The sequence below is a fragment of the Chanodichthys erythropterus genome, chromosome 11 (assembly GCF_024489055.1).
Source record: "Chanodichthys erythropterus isolate Z2021 chromosome 11, ASM2448905v1, whole genome shotgun sequence".
Taxonomy (NCBI): Eukaryota; Metazoa; Chordata; class Actinopteri; order Cypriniformes; family Xenocyprididae; genus Chanodichthys; species Chanodichthys erythropterus.
Window position 1 is genome coordinate 34,550,072 of NC_090231.1, and position 21,369 is coordinate 34,571,440.

The 21,369-nt window shown below is 36.3% G+C and overlaps 2 protein-coding genes across 4 annotated transcripts; both read left to right on the top strand.

Annotated features, from left to right (window-relative positions):
- The first annotated feature begins 638 nt into the window (after positions 1-638).
- On the top strand, positions 639-1,434 carry nmbb (neuromedin Bb). The gene is made up of 3 exons (XM_067401939.1): positions 639-840; positions 922-1,109; positions 1,296-1,434. The coding sequence occupies exons 1-3, from the start codon at positions 672-674 to the stop codon at positions 1,350-1,352; spliced, it is 414 nt and encodes a 137-aa protein (XP_067258040.1). The 5' UTR covers positions 639-671; the 3' UTR covers positions 1,353-1,434.
- Positions 1,435-3,774: 2,340 nt separating this feature from the next.
- Positions 3,775-10,153, top strand: tspan3b (tetraspanin 3b). 3 transcript variants are annotated; one of them, XM_067400820.1, is made up of 7 exons: positions 3,775-3,911; positions 5,023-5,214; positions 5,302-5,376; positions 5,464-5,565; positions 5,659-5,811; positions 5,891-5,974; positions 8,206-10,153. In XM_067400820.1, exons 1-7 carry the CDS (start codon positions 3,849-3,851, stop codon positions 8,296-8,298), a joined length of 762 nt encoding a protein of 253 aa, XP_067256921.1. In that variant the 5' UTR covers positions 3,775-3,848; the 3' UTR covers positions 8,299-10,153. The 3 variants fall into 3 exon arrangements, with proteins under 3 accessions (XP_067256921.1, XP_067256922.1, XP_067256923.1); XM_067400821.1 differs by lacking the exon at positions 5,302-5,376; XM_067400822.1 differs by lacking the exon at positions 5,023-5,214 and having other exon boundaries at positions 3,849-3,911.
- Positions 10,154-21,369: the final 11,216 nt, after the last annotated feature.

Genomic DNA, 21,369 nt, shown 5'->3' on the forward strand with positions numbered 1-21,369 from the left:
AATTTCACATAATGTCATAACTCACAAGTATTGGCAGTTTACCATATTATGTGATTTGACTCACAAGATATGATCTTTGAACCTGACCTTTCTGCATTTAACAAACATATGAACGGATCATGATGCAAAGAACATAACATTAGCTGTATTAATTACAATGGCAATTCAATTTGTACCATAATATGTATGTATATATGTATTCTGACATTGCTTTGAACACTACACAGAATGAAGAATAAAGAAATATAATAATAACCTACAATAGGATAAAGTTCAACTAATAATGGCACTAACAATTCATGTGAAATCCTTTAGAAAGTCAAATGTGACAGCAACTCCCCTATTATTATTAGCATGTGATTGTGAGTGTTGTCCATGGTGCTGAACGCTGCAGTTCACAGAAATTTGACTCTGCAAAATTTTGGCAAGTGAAAATTACTTTTCCATAGGCTCTGTTATATTCACAACACGCACCATATTTGCAGATATCGACAACGTCGCAATATTCGCTGGACCTGAATGGAACGCAATAAGTCATTACCACACGACAGCGCGTCCAGCCCTCCCATCCGCGTGATATAAAAACAACATCTGACTCCCCCAGTCCTAGTAGATGTACGCGCGTTGAGAGAGAAAGAGAGAGAGAGAGGATACAACGACAACGTTTAGAAATGTCCAGTTTAAGTGGAGCCAGTTTTTGTCACTGTGGATTCCTCACGTACCTTGTGCTGTTCTCTTTTTACATTTCAATTACGTCCTCAGTGAGCCTTGACTTGACTGAACTAAGAAACAAAGTTGCAAAGATCAAAGTTAACCCGAGAGGAAATTTATGGGCAACAGGTGAGATGCATACATGACTTGTTATTGTGCTACATATAACGTGACTTATACCTAGAACAGAAATGTGATTTGACACTTAAGGTCATTTTATGGGGAAGAAAAGTGTCGTGGACAGCGAACGCTTGCCGAGCGAGGAGGACTCCACGATGAAAGCCATCGAGGCTGCACTGAGTCGCCAGCAGGTCGAGCCCGAGGACCTCTACCAGGAGATGCTGAAGATCGCGCTTCAAACACACCTCGACTCGCAGGAGATCCGCCCTAAAGTTCCGGTAAGATCCGAGACTGAATTGGTTATACTTTACTCTGGTCTGAAATGACTGAGAATTCTTCTACTTTTCATGAATTATGTGATTTAAATGAATTTGCTTGTTTTGTTTAAAATGTCAGTTGGGCAATTCTGCATGATAATCACAGATCAACAACTGATTCATATGAACTGTTTCTGGTTGTTCTAGGTGACTGCAATATTAATGAAGATATTAAAAAGCTACATCCAAGACAATAAAAAATGATGATGACTTCCGTTGCCTGAAATCTTCAAAGGTTTAATTCACATGGAATTTGTAATTGCTTTTTCATCAACTTAACTAAACCTTTTATCCACCTCCATGTCACAATAAATGCAACAAGTTATACTTGTATATTTATTTTTAGAGGATGTCCAGAATTGTATTATTTTTTTCAATAATTTGTATTAAATAAAGACTACTGGTGAAGTCAGTTGCTCCTGCATGCAACTACAATGTTAAAAGTGTCATAATTTGTATCTAAATTTCTATAACGTTCAGTGAAAAAGCATGTATGTGTTTAACAGATCAGTGGTTAGGTTAAGAGAACAACATTCTTGGAGATTTCATTGATTATTAATGAGATGTATTTGTAGAAGGTACTATTTAGACTAACAAATTGTATTTTATGAAAAGTAAAAAAATTATATTGTACTTTACAGAAAACATTAACAGGAAATTCAAGACATCAGTAAGGAAAACAAAACAATATCAACTAAAAAAGTAATTAGGGCTGGGCCAAAAAAAAAAAATCACGCTAAATGTCAAATCTGTATTTCTTTCAAGTTTAAAGGCAGATTTTTGCACTTGAGTAAAAATTGTAGAAACCAAACTGTGGTTTAAAACTACTCTTTAATGTCAGAACATGACTTGCCAAACAGGTGAGCATGACCTGAGGCAGAATATTCAAAACATTTAAAAAAAATTTCGACATTAAAATACGCACAAGTTAAATTAGGTAAAATCATTTTTCAGACTTTTTTCCTTAACAAAAGAAATATCTTAGCTTCTGCATGTTCTGACGGGTGATATTGTTTCAAATGGTTTGTGTTGCCTGACTTTGATGGCACATATCTTCGTCATAGTTTGCATTGCAGGCTGCAATATTAATAATATTATGTGTTTTGTCTCTTAGAAGTGTGCATTTGTCAGTAGCTTGAGTTAGGATGCAAATGTAAATTTATGTTAATTAATAAAAATAGTAGCATCTGTAAAAATTGTAACAACCTCATTTTTATAGGCTAAAATTGAAATATTCTGACTGTTTGTATACTTTTATTAAAATTACCCATAATCATCCATGCATTTAGATCATGATAATCACAGGTAAAACCACGCATATCACCTCACTATGGTAAAATCTAACTATTTGTTATGAAAAACAATAGCCTATACATTTAGTATAAATACAAATGCATAAATGCTATAGCTTAATAACAAAACTGTAATTATATTCTATTACTCATTTAATACATGTCTACATTAATGTTTATCATTTTATTGCCCAGCCCAAGTTTTGAGTATATGATTAAATTTTTACAAACATCACACACACAACAGTAGACAAAAGTGGAAATCTAAGACAAACTTCAGCAATACAATTACCTGGTGAATGATTTAATCATTTTTTTTGCACATCACAACTAGCCTAGATTTAACAGTTACATGAACAAACTATCAAAATCAAAATTTCCAAGCAATACAAGATGACACAGTTATAAATGTAGTAAAATACCAAAATAGTACACATAAGAATAACGCAAGGTGAAAACTGACACATTGTTATATAATATTTTTCTTGCCCTGAGAACCGAATATAATGCTTATACAAACGTGTGCAAAGAGTGCTACCTGAATTACCAAATACTTAACTGGTATCTATAATATGCCTTTTGAGTCTGTGTTTCTGTCAGTGTGAAAATCAGTTGACCATCTCTGATATAAATTTACACAAGTTCATTATCATTAGACAAATACAAATGACAACAATTGTCTTTGACCTGACCATATTCTCCATTTATTCAATATAATACTTTACATCATAACATAATAGCCTACTCTTTCCTTCTTCTTCTTCTTTAAAAAAAAAACAAAAAAACAAAACATGACCAGATAGTAAAGACCAGTTGTAAATACTGTGTAAGAAGCCTGGATTAATTTTCTATAACAAGAAGATGAAGCTTTTTAAAATATATTTTGTCCATCTACATGTCTTCTCCTTTCAAAGAGTTGGCCTACACATCATTTTGCCATTGATACTGATACCTATAGCATATGAATCAGATGTAATATGTAATTTTCTATGACTAAAGACTAGTAGCTACATCACTTTCATACCTGCACTACCACAACAAATTGTTGAGATGGGTGTGCAAAGACTGCCCATATAGCCCATTTTCCTTAGGGGGCGTTTAGACTCGCTGTTCAATTCATAGTTTTTTTTTTTTTATAGTTTTCAGGAACACACGCTGGCGCAGTTTATTTAGGACAGTTAATGATGTCCAAAATACGACATTGTACTGTGTATTATAGCGTCTGTCTACCTTCAGACAACAAACAGCGAACAAATCGCTTTATTGAGGTCAGTGGGACACGTGACTGCCGCTGTCCAGTTGGATGCTCTGTTGACTAGCGGAGCCTGACAATCGCACGATATGCATCTGCTATTAACGTAAATTTCTCTCCCTGGATCAAAATATTTACTCTAGCCTCAGCGTGATCATGGGACAATGTGGTGTTATTTCTTCGAAGACGGTTTTAGTCTTCCTAAACCTGATATTTTGGGTAAGTTGCCTACAGTAGCCTATAATAGCTTGAATGCAGTCGTTAGTGGGCACTATGGCTCTGCAGGGATAACGTACACGACCTACAACGAATAAGCTGTTGTTTACAATCTATAATAGACAGGCTTTTAAAGAAATCTATTATGATTTTTGACTCAAAGCACCATTAAATGAATCCAAGCGCTAAATTGCACCCGGTGAATTTCAATAGCTTTCTGTTTTGTCCTCTTTGTGTCATGTTTGTAGATTCAATCTACAGTATCCATAAAATAAGATCCATATATCAAATAGCCCAATATAAGATCAGCTAAATAAGATTCATAATATCTGTAATGTCTGTTTGCAATTGCAAGGAAAATCAATGATATATGTCTTTCTACAATATCGTTGTGTAGGGATTTATGTAGCAGGGATAATTGTAACAATTTTTAGGTTTTGTTTATCATTTCTGAAATGTGTAAAGCTTTTCTTTTCCTCAAACATCTTTGAGATATTATCAGTCATCACCACTGTCAATTAAATTTTTATCTTAATCGAGTCTAATAATGAAACTGGAAGGCTACATGATTGTGACATGCATACTTAAGCCTATATAATTGGTATAATATTATGCTATTTATTATATATAATAATTAAACATGGTGGATTGTGATTAATAACAGTAAAATTAGTTTGTCAATACGCAACTTAAAAACTATATAGGCTATTATAGTAACTGTGTAATAGTAATTGTGACATAATTTTAATAAAACTCAATTTTAATAAAACTTCTTTTAAATGGTTATGAACAAAAGTAAAATACAACAGTATTTTAAAATCTAGCCCTCATCCACATTTTAGTGGGACCCTCACAGGCTTAGAGGCAACTGATACATTCAGACAGACATAAACAATGCAGGTTATTTGTAATGTTGCCACTAATTTAGGCTAAAAAACAACACTTGTTGGAGAGATAACAGTGTAAAATGATGCCTGATTTGATATTATGCAATTAAAATGACAATCCCAAAACAAAAATTACAAAAGGAAGACATTTTACTCTCTCAAAACAGGTTTTTATATTGTCTGCAATTTCAGAACCACTAACAATATTTCTGTTGCACTCTTCCCAGGCTGCTGCAGGTATACTGTGCTACACTGGGGCCTATGTTTTTATCACATATGATGATTATGATCATTTTTTCGAGGATATCTACACTTTCATCCCTGCCATGGTGATAATTGCTGTGGGCACGCTTCTTTTTGTCATTGGCTTCATTGGCTGCTGTGCCACCATTCGAGAAAGCCGCTGTGGCCTGGTCACGGTAAACTCTGACACCCCTCACTTTCACATATACAGTAGCTTTTTATTTGGAATCTTTCATGATTGCTCTTGCCTGATATTTCTGCAGTTCTCAGCAGTGCTGCTACTGGTCTTTGCCACAGAGGTGGTTGTAGTGGTGCTAGGGTATATTTACAGAGCCAAGGTTGGAAATATTAAAATGAAATTTACATGTAGGTAGTTTGAAGGTGTCATTGTTAATACACTGAACATATTTCTTCTTCTCCAAAAGGTTGAGGCTGTGGTGAATCACTCTATTCAGAAAGTATATAATGAATATAAAGGCACCAACACAGATGCTCCCAGCAGGGCCATTGACTATGTGCAGAGACAAGTAACACCATCAGTTCCTTTGTCTCTCTTTTTTCATCATTTTTTCCCCCCTAATTCTCTCTAAACTTCTCTTCTTACAATCTTTCACTTATAGCTCCACTGTTGTGGCATTCATAACTACTCTGATTGGATGAACACTCACTGGTTTATTGAGTCCAAAAACAATAGCGTTCCAGTGAGCTGCTGCAAACCCACCATCAGTAATTGCACTGGGACGTTAATGCGACCAGGAGACCTTTACCCAGAGGTAACACCCTCACACACATTCTCCTAAAGTCCAAAACTATGAAATGACTTATTTAGTATAACTGAACCTCTTGTTACAGGGCTGTGAAGTTCTTGTAGTAAAGAAACTTAAGGACATTATGCTGTACGTCATACTGGCTGCATTAACATTCGCTGCCATACAGGTAATGTAATTGTCACACACTTTAGCATAGTACAAGGAGTGTTAAATAATGGAAACCTCTTCAAAGTAACCTAATTATTACATGGACATGAAAGATTGATTTCAAATTATTTTATAATCTTACCTGAGTATTATATTAAGCCAAGACATAAATACTATGTACAAAACAATCGGCCTAGCATTAGCAACAAGACTTCCTCTGAGGTCATTTTCAACACAAATTAATGTATTTCTGATTTCAAAATGATGCTTCATGAAGCTTCGAAGCATTGCGAATCATTTGTTTCGAATCAGTGGATCAGAGTGCCAAAATCACATGATTTCACTAAACGAGGCCTTTGACGAGGCTTCGTTACATCATAAGTGTTTTGAAACTTGGCAGTTTGATGCGTTCAAACCACTGAATCAAAACAAAAGATTCACAAAGCATTGAAGTTTCATGAAGCAGTGTTTTGAAATCGCCCATCACTAAATATTGCGGAATAAAGTCGCTATGGAAATTGAAATTCTGTCATTAATTACTCTGCCTCATGTCGTTCCACACCCGTAAGACTTTCGTTCATCTTCAGAACACAAATTAAGATATTTTTGATAAAATCTGATGGCTCAGGGAGGCCTGCATCACCAGCTATAACACTCCCTTTTTCAATGCCCAGAAAGCTACTAAAAACATATTTAATTCAGTTCATGTGACTACAGTGGTTCAACCTTAATATTATAAAGCGATGAGAATACTCTTTGTGCACCAAAAAAAACAAAATAGCGAGTTTATTCAACAACATCTAGTGATTGGTGATTTCAAAACACTGCTTCATGAAGCTTCGAAGCTTCAGTGGTTTGGAGCGCGTGTCAAACTGCGAAAGTCACGTGAACTATTGAAGTTTCAAAACACTTATGACATAACAAAGCCTCGTTTAGTGAAATCATGGGATTTTGGTAGTCTGGCTATCACCAGACCAAGCTCAATTTAAAATTGAACATTGGTCTGGGCAGTTTGCTATGTATTTCCTACACCACAAAAGAGTCGTGATCAACGAGCATTATTCACGCAATTGGATAGTCCTTCAATTAATCAGATCAACGATCCGGGTGACGTACTTTGCAGAGCGATACGAAAACTCAAGACAGGTTTACCATGTCTCAATCAGCTCCCTAGTTCAGTAGTCAGGGCACTGATCAGGGAATCAGCCACATTCACTTTCATGATATACTGATTCATGACCTAGGGAACTAGGGAGCTGATTGAGATGCAGGTTTAGTTTGTATTGGTTTGTAGCATGATCCGCGGTTTGCAGAAGCAGCAATGGCATCGAGCAATTTTTGCAGGTTGTGCAAAAAAAACATGAAAGTGTGTGGTATTTACACCCACTCGAGCAATTTGTTTGCTAACTAAAGAAGTCATTCAGCATCGTCGAGAGGTTAAAAGGCAACTCTGATACTGTTCAGTGTAAATGAAAGTGAAATATAGCCGCCCTAAACTACGTCACTGTCATGACAACCAAAAACAATTCCAGTCAGCTCAGGCGGCGCGAGATTCAAGAAGCAGGGAGATGAAACATATAGAGCGATTAATAAAAATATTGTCTGCCATCAAGGGGCATTGAAGTAAAAGAGTCCTGTATTCACATCGTGAAACAAACCACCAAAATAACAGCAGAGAATCATTGTGTGTCATCAATCGTTGTTTGTAATCTTTCTATGAAGAAGCTGTCGGATCAACATTCTGCTACATTTCTCTCAGATAAGGTAAATGCTTAACACAATCGGTGTCACTGTGATTGTGCATCGTTATTTTGGAGAGGCGGGTAGCTCAGATAGAGTTTGAAAGCTGCTTGCATTCGCTTCTGTATCGTCATCGTGTTATACCCGCCGATAGCGAGCAAGGTGGATAAGCCAGTCTGTGATTGGTTCCCGCAAAAGTGTAACAGTGCAGCAGAAATGAATGCACGGGTTTCCAGACTGAGTTGCCGAGCGAAATCAAATCGCCGGCAGATCAGGCTGGGTTTACCCAGACTAGGATTTTGGCGCTCTGAACCACTAATTCGAAGCTTCATGAAGCAGTGTTTTGAAATCGCCCATCACTAGATATTGTGGAATAAAGTCGCTATTTTGTTATTTTTGGTGCACAAAAAGTATTCTCATCATTGCTCTATAATATTACGTTCTCATAATCTTTTGTTATCGCCCTCAATTTAAATTTATGTCTTGACCACAGTTTCCTGTTCTCTGCAGATGCTTGGGCTGCTGTGTGCATGTGTGGTCCTTTGTCGCAGAGGTCATGACCCTGCCTATGAACTGCTTGTCAGCACGGGTATAGATGCCTGAGTACTGCATGGCATCATGGGAATGGCTGGTCCTCCCAGCCAGTGTACTGTACACATTTAAACTAAATCAGGCTACCACTTTTCTACACTAGTATTAAATCAATACCTTTGTTTGACAAAAAAGAAAAAAGGGGGGGAAAGCTTTGACAGCTTAAATAGCCTCACACTGGTTTGATTGTGAAGATAATGTTCCTAAAATTAAGAAGATTGTTCCTTTATTTACTGCACTAGAGTCTGATGAGAAGAAAGTCATCATTCAGTTATTATATTGTAAACATTTTACACTATTGATTCCATGTGTCATGGTAATGTGATATTATGTTTTATTACAATGTTTGTTAGGCCAAAGAAGCTCTAGACTGAAGTCACTGGTTGACATAGTTCAGTTTTTTTCCTACATTATTTACAGTATGTGTTGTAGAAGTAATCCCTTGTAGTTATAATGAAGAAGAAAGATTGTTATATAGTTGTGTTCATTTGAATTATTTTCAGGCAACTCTTCTTTCCTCTCATTCAGTGTTCACATTTAGCTTTAGAGAAATATCATGATACAAACTAAAGCATCAAGCAGCAGCATTAAACTTGCAATTAAAAACAAGGTCGCATAACATAAAGTGCAAATTACACTTGCAGTCAAGTATTTGGCAGTAAAACATAAAAAGTGTAAAGTCTAACAAAAAGTTATTGCATTTGTAATATAGAATTGAGCTTTTGAAAATTCACAAAAAAATTAAAAATTTTGAAACTTTTGTGCAATGCCTGGGAACAGGAAATAATTATTTGCTTGGCTAAAACCTGAGTTTACATCACTGAATAGTGAACAATGATGTAACTTAGAGTATATTATCTCTAAAAAAATAATAATGATTATGTATACAAAACGTACATGACTGGTTGTAGTGTGTGAAGATAACCTTTCAAGCATCCTTGTCCTTTGTAAGAGTGACATAGGGTGCGTTCACACTTGTAGTTCGGTTCGTTGGTTTGGTTCATTTGGTCCGGACCAAAGAAGAAGAAAAAAAAATTTAGTCCTGGTCTGATTAGCGTTCACACTGTCAATTTTATCACCGAACCAAAAGATACCGAACCTTCAGGCATAGGGATACATTCACAACGTGATTGGCCGGATTATATGACGTATTGCCTATTTTGAGACGGAACTTACCGAACATCCAAAACAGTGCTGTTTGCTGAGGTAAATGTGCTCGTTGCGTGTGCGTAGCGGTGTGTAGACTGCATGTGATGGTATTTTGGCCAGCTGGGAACTCGTGAAGAGCTTATAAAATGTGTAAAGTAGTCAAAACAGCGGCGGGAATCCATCCGTCACACATACAAATGATCTGCTGCGTGGAGACGCGCGTCTGATGCCCGTGATGGGCAAACTCGCAACTATGACAAGAAAAACTGACATGCGTGAAGATTCTGTCCTTTTTAGGAACTCGTCTTCCTGTTTTGGTTCGGTTACATGTCTTTGGTCCGTGTTGCGTTCATTTATCATTCGAACCGCACCAGAGTTCATCTTTTCAGCGGTCTCGGTCCGCTTGTTTGGTGCGCACCAGGGTTTGGATGGCAGCGTTCACATTATGTTCAAATGAACCGCACTAACCGAGCAACCGCACCAGGGTTCATTTTAATCGAACCAAACATGACAAGTGTGAACGCACCCATAGGGTCAAAAACTCATAAATGTTCATTGACATTAATTCAGTGCTCACAATGTTCACTGGCATGAAGATACTCATGCACATGACACATTTTTACACTATTTGACAAATACATGCTTTTCATTTTCCCAGCATAATGCAGTATAACAATGTGTATTTCAAAGTACTGTAATGTATGTGGATCTGGGTCAATTAAATAAATCACTGAACTTAAAATGATCTATTTAGTGATTGTTTTTTTATACATTATATTGCTTATTGAAATTAAAATAAAACTATTTGAAAAAAATATTTAAGAATGCTGTCTAAAATGTGATTTTCATCTATTGCACACGGTTCCTCTAAAAGCCAATTGACAAAAACTCAGGCGGTCTGGAAATCTTTTGCGCATGACTCAAAAAAAAAATAATAATAATAATAATTTCAGTGCATTGTTTATTGTTGAGTATATTTTTCAAAACAACTAGTATAGACTGAAAAGCATAGCTTCTAAAAGTACAGCAAATATGACAAATACAAACTCACTAAATGTATAGTTTGAAAACAAAATATGTTTCAAAGTGATGGTGTTTTTTCCCCCAATTTAAACAACATATAGCATATATGAGACATACAGAATGCAAATACAAATACAGGAGCATAAGCATTAATTCTACATAAATTGTAGACATTATGTTGTGCTAATTCAGTTTTTAATTAAAATAAAGGGCTACTTTATTTCATAATTTATAATGTCCTCATTTTTATCTGGTGCTCTTCTCATCGCCTCTGAAGAAAAAAACAAACAGAAAATACTACATTATTTCAGTATATTCTACTGCATTATATTTGTATGGTATGGTATTTTCACAGTATGATAACCATCTCAGAAAATATCATGAATTGATATTAAACAATCTATTATTATTATTATCATCATCAGTTAAAATTACTTTTTGAATGGTTTTTTGGTTGAATAAATGCTTTATTATAACAAAACTTGAAACCTTTATTTTGACGGGTTGTAGTGAAAACCTTTGAGTTTCAGAGTGTATTTGGCAATGGTTTTCCTCAAATAAAATTATGAAATGCTCATTTAGCATTCTCTCATAGCAGCTCTTGAGATGTTCATGTGTTCATGACACATCCTATAGGCGCTGAAAACGCATACTTTATAGATGAAACATCCTGCTCATTTACACAGAGACACGCAGAACAAGCGGATTCTATATTTATATAGCAGTCTTTTTGCGCTTTAATATTCACAGACCATGTTGCGATTTGATTTATTGTACAGCTCTACTTTCAATTTATTCATACTGCCTACTGTAAATTCCATTTTTTCTATATATATCCAGAGTATTCTCATACTGCAAATTTTAACTTATTTTTCAACGGTGGATAGAGATTAGAGATAACAGCCTCTGTCTCTGACATTTTCTCCACTGTGCGTGTGTGGAGCAAGTTGAAAGTCTAAGCAGTCAAGTGGAAAGAAGTTGCTTATGCAGGTGAGATTCTCCGTCTGATTTTTTTTTAACCGTAGATAAGCAAATGTGCACGATATGATAACCGTAGCCTATAGTCATACCGGTAAACCATTACAAGTATATGAATATATATTAACTTTAAATGTGCCAAATGCATGAATGTGTGTCTTCAAATATACATGTTAATTTTATTTACAACATTTGTTTTATATTAAACATAGACAATGAAAAATGTGTATTCGTTAATATGAGCAATATATTTATTGAAACACAAACGTAAGCTTTGGTTCTTACCTTTCTATTTAGTAACATAAAAAGTTAAGTTTCTCTGTACAGTTTCTGTTCTCCCAACTTTTAGCTTGCAGGTTTCGAGATCCACAGTAAAGAGCATTGGCAGGGCATGCTGGCAGCTGGACCAAATTTCCCAGAGATTCCCCACTCACCCAGAACCAGGAACCCGACAGGAAGCGCAAACCTGTCCACACACTGGGGGTTTGAGTGACTGCAGTCTTGTTTTGGGCTTGTAAGAGGTGTAAACTGGTTGGCAGACAGGCTAAGCCAGTGTGTTTAGTCTTGCAGTATTCGAACGCTTCCTCCCAGGTCTTGTTCTCCCTTACCAGAATCAGTTCAGGCACCCACTTGTAACAGAAAAAAGGCAACTTTTGATAACATGTGAAGTCCTTCAATTCACCAGTTTCAATCTTGGCACAAAACTCAGTGTCTTGGCTACTTGGTTGACCACTTTTCCACTTTTGAAAAGTTTCTTCACTTCCATCACTCCAGACCCATTTGCCGTTAGCAGAGGGCTTGCTCAGACCAACCCAGCTCTCTGTGCTCCTCTGACCATATGTATCGTTATTGAACCTGTTTAATTCCTCTTGGCTGTCTATAGTGGAAAGGTCGACATATTTCTCACGACAAAACATCTGAGCATCGCTCCAAGACACAGCATTACTATTAAAAAAGTGTTTCCTGATCAAAGTCAGCTCACAATGAGCTGAGAGGAAAAAAGCTACCCAGAAAAATTTCATCTCTTCTGTGGAAAGCCAGTGAGTAAATGCAGACATAAGGCAGACTCAGTAAATATATATAAATGCTAATTTCCCATTTGTTAGTCAGCAATGTATGCAAATATTCACTTGGTCAAATGTCACAAACACAGAACAAAGACTGACTAGCCCTTGTGCATGCAAAAAAAAAAAAGTTACACAGATTTTTTTTTGATTTTTTTTTCTTTGCTTATTAGATTCTTGGGTGGGTCAATGAAGAACAAAAACATTAATTTTGAGGCATTTATATTTTTTATGTAGTGTCAGATTTTTTACAAAAACTAACACTTAGGTCCATAATGGACAAAAATGTCCATGCCAAAATGTCATAGAAATATTATATATTCATATTTTTTTCCACTTTCACTGATGTCAATTTTTTAACCAGCATCTGTTCTATCCATAGATACCAAACCTTCATTCATTTTCAGAATTTTAATGCTTTACAAATCGGTTTCTTTACATCCTCGGCTTCTAATGCACCTGTGTGCTCAGTGTCAGTGGGCAACCCTAGCTTCAGAGCTTCCTCTGCTGAGTAACGTCTCTTCAAACAATAAAATGATCAACACCTCAAGCACCACATATTTATAGGTTTGGCTGTGAGGACACCTGTGTGATCTCAAACTTTGTATAAAATCTACCAGACTAAAAAATCAGCATTTTCTTGTGGTGAAAACTAAAACAATGTGTTTAGGGGCTTCTGAACTTCTAATTCAAATTCAAGCATACCTTTTATCTCTGTACAAAAACAATAACAAGTGAAAAAGTGTAATCAAGGGTTAAGATGCGTGTTTGGGTGAAAAAGAAAAACCTCAAAGCTCATTAACCTTCTTTGACTTTTTTCACATGGCCCTACACATGACCCTATGACCCTGCCATGGGTGTGACTCATACATGGAGTGGGATTTTTGATTGCCAGTACGATATAATTTCTTTCAAACTAATTACACACATTAAATTTTCAGTAAACACATGCAAACTACACTCTGACATCCTTACCAACATACCCACACAATTATAGCTGCATTATATTTCCAATTGACTCTATAATATGCATAAGTAGAAAACACAAATAAAGTGAGTATTTCTTTTATATGCCAAATTTTAAAATATGGGACAATCTAGTAAAAAATGGTAAAAATGTCAAATTTGAAGCCTTGCAGATAGAATGAATGCCTATTTGGAAATATTGTATATTTTATAGTCAAATGGCCCTGGGTTAAAAAATAGCAGTTTTAATGGGTTTCAATGTGGACATTTTTGTCCAAGCGCTGCTGAGTGTGAGTATTTTTTGTATGGAGGGTAAAATTGATTTTTTGAAGGAAATGAGGGTAAAATATTAAAATTCCAATAAAAATAAACACCTGAGCCAAAATTCATGTAGTTGGCATTAACAAAGGTACACTTATAACAAAAAACAAAACTGAAATGGACAAAAATGTAAGGTTGATACAAGGGCTAGACTGACAAATGACTAATCGCACAACGTGAGCTCAGAAAGGTCTTTATGATGGTCAGATGCCTTTATACAGCAATTTAATTAATAGGTCACAGAATTTATTAGTTCTACTGAAATATAAACAAAGGAATATTTTAACGGATAGGATATGCACACAATGGCATGTGATTGTTAAAATCATGTAAATAAATTAATAAATAAATCGAGTTGTCATTAAAATTACACTTTTAATAAAAAATACACTATAAGCCATCTGTACCCAGTTTTTGGAAATCGCATGTTTTGCTATCCAGGATCAGGAAATCCACTTTGTGCTGGTTTTTCAAAACAAAATAGGACTGGATCACTCTGATCCAGATACACACTTTTCCAGATTACCAAATCTTGACTACCAGTGCTGAGGTTACATTTCACACTGTAGGCTGCTAGAAAAAAAAAAAAAAAAAAAAAAGTCAGAGTGGGTCACTTTAAGTGTTTTTAAAAGAAAACAAAAAAACAAAAATCACCTTCCATTATCAAATTCCTTTAAACAATCAGAGCCCTACGGAGGCACTAAAGGGTCCTGGTGATGAAAAAAAAAAAAGACATCGGAGAAAAATTATGTATTTTATTATATATTTTATATATAGTTATAGCAAAACTTTGCATTCATTCAATGATTCTGCCAATGTAGTAGACTGGGCAAGAACGACCGTCAATCCAAAACCTGCAAAAATCGCTCAATGCCATTGAGACAGAGCGACACGCGTCATAATCTAAAAACCACGCCGACCGGGGGAAAACAATCCAACCGTCTCCATTGACAAACATAAACAAATGTTTAAAGGGTTAGTTCACCCAAAAATGAAAATTCTGTCATTTATTACTTACCCTCATGTCGTTTCACACCCGTAAGACCTTCGTTCATCTTCGGAACACAAATTAAGATATTTTAGTTGAAATCCGATGGCTCAGTGAGGCCTGCATAGGAAGCAATGTCACTTTCTCTGTCAAGATCCATAAAGGTACTAAAAACATATTTAAATCAGTTCATGTGAGTACAGTGGTTCAATATTAATATTATAAAGCGACGAGAATATTTTTGGTGCTGCAAAAAAAACAAAATAACGACTTATTTAATGATGGCCGATTTCAAAACACTGTTTCAGGAAGCATCGGAGCACAGTGAATCTGTGTGTCGAATCTGCAGTTCGGAGCCCCAAAGTCACGTGATTTCAGCAGTTTGACCCACGATCCGATTCATGATTCGATACACTGATTCATTTATGCTCCGAATCTTCCTGAAACAGTGTTTTGAAATCGGTCATCACTAAATAAGTCGTTATTTTGTTTTTTTTGCCGCACCAAAAGTATTCTCGTCGCTTTATAATATTAATATTGAACCACTGTACGCACATGAACTGATTTAAATTTTTAGTTTTTAGTCTTTAGTCACTTTATGGATCTTGAGAGAGGAAGTGTCATTGCTCCTTATGGAGGCCTCACAGAGCCATCATATTTCAACTAAAATATCTTTGGTTCCAAAGATTAACAAAGGTCTTATGGGTGTGAAACGACATGAGTGTAAGTAATAAATGACAGAATTTTCATGTTTGGGTGAACTAACCCTTTAAGGACACAAAAGTGGATACAGGCAGTGAAACAGAGCACAACGGATCATATTACTATAAGAACTACATTGGAGGGGAAGGTAATTGGCGACAGGTGAAATAATTCTTTGACATGGTTAAAAATAATGAATGGTTTGTTTTTGTTTAGTATATGTTGTCGCTGATTATGTTCCCCTCCATTTCTTATAGTAATATGACCTGGTGCGCTCTGTCTCACTGCCTGTATCCACTTTTGTGTTCTTAAAGGTGCTAAATAGGATCTTTTCGTCGACTGAGAAACCAAAGACTGTTAGTGAGTTTTTGAAATGAGTGCATGCGTAAGAACAGCCCCCCTCCTTCACAGCTCATTTCAAGGGAACGCCTCCCAAAACTCGTGCACGAGTATTGGAACACGAGTGTTTACCACCGGCATTCGCTGTGTCGTGTTTTTTGGATTCATTATGTCGGACTCACCGCAGGTAACTCATAATCTGCAGTTGTTACTCCTGTCTCCTGACAAAAACATTGCATGCGGCGCCTGTGGAGTGTGGAAAGTTACTGGAGCGCGCAGCCGTGCTCGTCTCTCATAAGGAACGTCACGGCAGTGATTGACAGGCCAGAGGGCCAATCGTTTACGCGATCATCGATTGGCTGATGTTTTTAAGGCCCTACCTCGTGCACAGATGATGTATATTAATATTATTCCTTTCAGTGCACCTAATAAATAGTCTTTTATCAGTTAGTAAAGACAGTTTCAAGTAATATTGCAAAAATGTATAAAACAAAACATCCTATTTAGCACCTTTAAACATTCGTTTTTTGGGGTCGACAGCTTATAAAAACTTATTTCTGGGTTTTTTAGCTTGTTAGCTGTACACCTTGTCACACAGCTTTTAGGCATTGTTCTGTTTTTTGTAATAAGTCAGAAAAGACAAGAAGGCAGCCTCACGCTATACAAAGTCAAAGGAGACGGTTGGATTGTTTTCCCCCCGGTGGGCATAGTTTTCAGAATATAATAAATGCGCTCTGTCTCTATTGCTGCTTCTGAAAACCACTGATCAATGCTACAAACCAATACAAACTAAACCTGTCTTGAGTTTTCGTATCGCTCTGCAAAGTACGTCACCCGGATCGTTGATCTGATTGGTTGAAGGACTAATTACGTGAATAATGCTCGTTGATCACGCCTCTTTTGCAGTAGGAAATACATAGCAAACTCCCCAGACCAATGTTCAGTTCAGTTTATATACAGTGATTTTTTTTTTTTTTTTTTTTACTGTACTGAAAGGTAGCCTAATGTCTACTTCTACTTTATTACTTTTAACAGTTAAACTAATCAAGAGCAAAATAAAAATATATAAATGTGTGTACATATTACATGATGCAAATGTTGTATTTTTGACCAGTTTTAAAGTTTTGTTACATTTTTGTTCCTGAAATCCACCCTTCTGCTGGGATCATTATAATCCTGTTTTTTTGGACAAAAGATATCCCAGTCTTAATAAAAAGATTTCAATAATACAAACTGATGATTAAATCTAGATCATAACCAAGATTGGATTTTGTGATCTAATCTGATTTTAGAATCTTTTTTTTTCTTCTTTTGAACAACCCATTTGCAAGATTTGATCCAATCTGATTGCCGAGATCTGATCATTCTTTTGAACAACTGGGCCCTGGAGCAACCTGAGGTTAAAGGTCTAGTTCACCCAAAAATGAAAATTCTATCATTAATCACTCACCCATGTCGTTCCAAACCCGTAAGACTTTTCGACACAAATGAGGATCTTTTTCATGAAATCTGAGAGCTTTCTGTCCCTCCCTTGACAGCCTTCACAACTACCACTTTCAAGCCTCAGAAAGGCAGTAAAGACATCATAGAAGTAATCCATGTGACTCCAGTGGTTTAACCTCAATTTTATGATGGTGAATAATTAATGACAGAATTTTCATTTTTGGGTGAACTAACCCTTTAACGTCTTATTTAGGGACACAGTGGTTATAGCTGAAAGCTGAGCTGAAACCAACTTAGTACAACGCACCACATCAAATGTAACAGAAATAAGATATACATTTACATGTATATATACATTTCACTTAACGCCCAAGCAACTTTGAGGGTGCTTAAGCTTATACACGTAGGTCACATGCAAACATTATCTTATAATGAAAAAAAAACAAACAAAACACAAACACACACACCCTGAATGCAAACCTTATGCAAAACACATGATAAGTACAAGGACAAATGGAAAATTATCTCATCTTCTGACTCTTTCATGGCAGAAAATACATGGTTGACAATAACAAATAATTCATATTTATATACCATATAATGACAAAAGTATGCAGGTGTTTCAATCAGATCCATTACCACAGGTCTATAAAATCAAGCACCTAACCATGCAGTCTGCATTTATTAATATTTGTGGAAAAAATCCAACCGTCACCATTGAGTGGTAGGAGATTCATGGAATGGGTTTCCATGGCCGAGCAGTTGCATGCAAGCCTTGCATCACAAAGTTCAATGGGATGGAGTAGCGTAAAGCATTCCGCAACTGGACTCTGGAGAAGTGGAAATGTGTTCTCATTCTCCGTTTAGCAGTCTGATGGGCAAGTCTGGGTTTGGAAGATGCCACAGGAGAATGTTTGCATTCTGCCAACGCTCAAGTTTGGTGGAGGAGGGATAATGGTATGGGGCTGTTTTTCAGGACTTAGGCTAGACCTCTTAATTCCAGTAAAGGGAAATCTGAATGCTTCAGCATACATTTTAGACATGCTTCCAATTTTCTGGGAACAGTTTGGGGAAGACCCTTTTCTTTTCCAGCATTACTGTGCCCCAGTGCACAAAGCAAGGTTCATAAAGACATGGTTGGATGAGTATGATGTGGAAGAACTTGACTGGCTTGCACAGAGCCCTTACCTCAACCCCATCAAAGACCTTTGGGATGAACTGGAATGGAGACTGCGAACCAGGCCTCCTTGTCTAACATCAGTGCCTGACCTCACAAATGCTCTACTCTGTGAATGGGCAAAAATTCCCACAGAAACACTCCAAAATCTTGTGGAAAGCCTTCCCAGAAGAGTGGAAGCTGTTATAGCTGCAAAGTGGGGACCAACCAGGGGTTAAATTGGGCCGGGGCCATCCGGGGCTGAGCCCCGGCACATAGGCTTACCAGGGGCACGTTCAAGCTCAAACCGGTGCACAACGTTTTGCTACGTTTTCCGGGTTGAACGACATTTTTCCTGGAAACGGTGTGCAACGGGTTTGAGATACGTTTTCTCTTGTTTGGTGGGTGTGTCAGAAATGTCAGCCCAATCAGCGGCAACCTGTAGCTATATAAACCACGCGGTATTAAAGAGATAGCTCGCACAATGGGTATTAATGTAGAATAAAAATGCTATACTTATATATTTTGGTATTGTGAAGTGACACTTTAATACATTTTTCTATACTTCTATGATTATATAATGGTAAATATTACAATATCAAAGCACAACAACAGTGATCAGCAATAATGATACTCACAATAAAAATAATATAGATCAACAGTCTCGGAGGTAAGAAGTGGATTATCCTTCACCTGAAATGTCTTTTTCATGCTGACATGCAAGGCAAGTGTTGTATCATAATAATTAGATGTTCCACAAATCCCTTCACTCTATTGGGATGTTCTCTTTTATCCTGAACGGCAAGAGCAGTGACTGTAACATCGAGTGTATTTTGTAGTATTAAACACGTAAATACCGATTTAATCAGGCTCCAAAAATTCTTCAAAAAGAACACAAAGAATGGCCTTCTCAGCTGCCATAGTTGCAACTCTTGCGTCATCAGAACAGGGTGTTCAACGCACCTCCGTTTCCGTTTAAAAAAACGTTTTGCAACGTTTTTGTCGGGGCTGAACGCAGCCCAGGGCTCGACATACGCTTGTCCGGGACTGCAGTACAAGTAGATTTTTTGATGTGAAAGAGAATTTTACTTGCCTGACCAGATATGTACCTTGATTAAAATGTCAATAACAACCAAAACGCGAGAATGATTAATTTATAGTGGCGATTATAGTGGATATATGTAATGTATATTGGCGGTGATAGCCTATTGCGCTATTGAGGCGCACGTAACCTCTTGAGGAGAATTCAAAACGAGCTCTGCTCACACAAAGAAACTCAGTTATCATGTTGCAATAAAAATTCAGTATGTGGGGTTTTTAGCTAGCTATTTATGACATATGATAGAGTTAAGCATCACACGACCGAAAGTGCTGAATTCCTGGATATCACCACTTGTTCAAAAGTTACACTTTTATACAACAGTTCAATAAACAAGTAGTTAATATTAATTAGTTACGTTTTAGGTGCAATATTGCCTGTTTATTTGTTTTATTGTAGCAGCGAAAATAGTTCCAAACAAAGCAGAACCAGCGCATCTCCAGCTACGCTCAGCCGTCTCGAATGATTCAGTGTTTTGAACGAATCGTTTGAGTGAAGATTCAATGGCCCAATCATAAACAACCTATATGATGTCTATGTAAACAACTGCTTCATTCTTGAATGATTCAGCCTTTTGAATGAATCGTTTGAAAAAATGAATCAGTGGCTCACTCATTAAGACGGCCACTTGCCGCCATCTAAAAAGTATATTAAAAAGTATAAATTTCCCACCAACATTTCTTATTTGTATATTCAAAAATATTTAAAGAATCTCATAACATTATTGAATTAAGTTGTACCTTTTCAGTGTACATTATTTAATTTGGCAACAGCCCTATAGTGTCTAATTTATCAAATGTAAGAATTTGAAATAAAAGATTAAACAAATTTAATTAGATTGGGGGGAAATACCCTTTATAAAAGGTTCATAAAATACCCCCCAAGGTAAATAACATAAATATGCAGATTTAAATATGTCACTGCTGATATGTCAAACTCTGTATTTCTTCTTTAATGGTAGCATCACTCTTATATTTGATACTGACACAAAGGAGAAGGCACAGAAAGGCCTACAGAAAGATGTTATTGTCATCAGATGTAGCTTTGCACACTACCAGCATCTATAGAATGATTTTGATCTGCATTTGTGTTCATAGCAAAGGGCTCTCTCAACTTGTTATAGTTTGTCAATTGATAATTTTGTAGTCTTTGCATACATGCACCTGAAACCACAGAGCCCCCCCACATAACAAATCCCAATTTAACCCCTGGGACCAACTCCATATTAATGTCTGTGTATTTAGAATGCAAAGTTATGATCAGGTTCCCCAATACATTTGTTCAAATAGTTGATCAAATAACTAATATTAAACTTACTGTACATTTCCTAAAAAAAAAAAAAAATTCTTCTCCTAAAATATGAAACAAACAAACAAACAAAAAAAACTACAATCAAAAGGCAGGGATCATAATTCCATTACATTCACTGCAAAATGAATACATGGTTTTAAAAAGAATCAAGTTAGTTTAAGGAAATCTGGAATGAAACAAAAAGGATTTGCATGCCTGTATTTTGATATATATGCAAAGTTTGTCTAACAATGTATGTATTAAAGGGACAGTTCACCCAAAATGAAAATTCTGTCATTGTTTACTCACCCTTATGTTGTTCCAAACCTGTAGGAGATTCTTTTTTTTGTTGAACACAAATTAAGATATTTTGAAGAATGTTGTTAACCAGACAGTTGACGGTAGCCATTGACTTCCACAGTAGGAAAAAAATACCAATGGCTACTGTCAACTGTCAAAATACCTTAATTTGTTTTCAGCAGAAGAAAGAATCTCCTACATGTTTGGAACAACATAAGGGTGAGTAAATGATGACTTTAAGAAGTAAATGTGTTGTTGCCCTGTG

Coding starts and splice junctions, on each gene's coding strand:
- nmbb (XM_067401939.1), top strand. CDS start 672: ATGTCCAGTTTAAGTGGAGCCAGTTTTTGTCACTGTGGATTCCTCACG. Junction 841..921: donor AGGAAATTTATGGGCAACAG/GTGAGATGCATA, acceptor TTGACACTTAAG/GTCATTTTATGGGGAAGAAA. Junction 1,110..1,295: donor AGATCCGCCCTAAAGTTCCG/GTAAGATCCGAG, acceptor TGGTTGTTCTAG/GTGACTGCAATATTAATGAA.
- tspan3b (XM_067400820.1), top strand. CDS start 3,849: ATGGGACAATGTGGTGTTATTTCTTCGAAGACGGTTTTAGTCTTCCTA. Junction 5,566..5,658: donor TTGACTATGTGCAGAGACAA/GTAACACCATCA, acceptor TTTCACTTATAG/CTCCACTGTTGTGGCATTCA. Junction 5,975..8,205: donor TAACATTCGCTGCCATACAG/GTAATGTAATTG, acceptor TGTTCTCTGCAG/ATGCTTGGGCTGCTGTGTGC.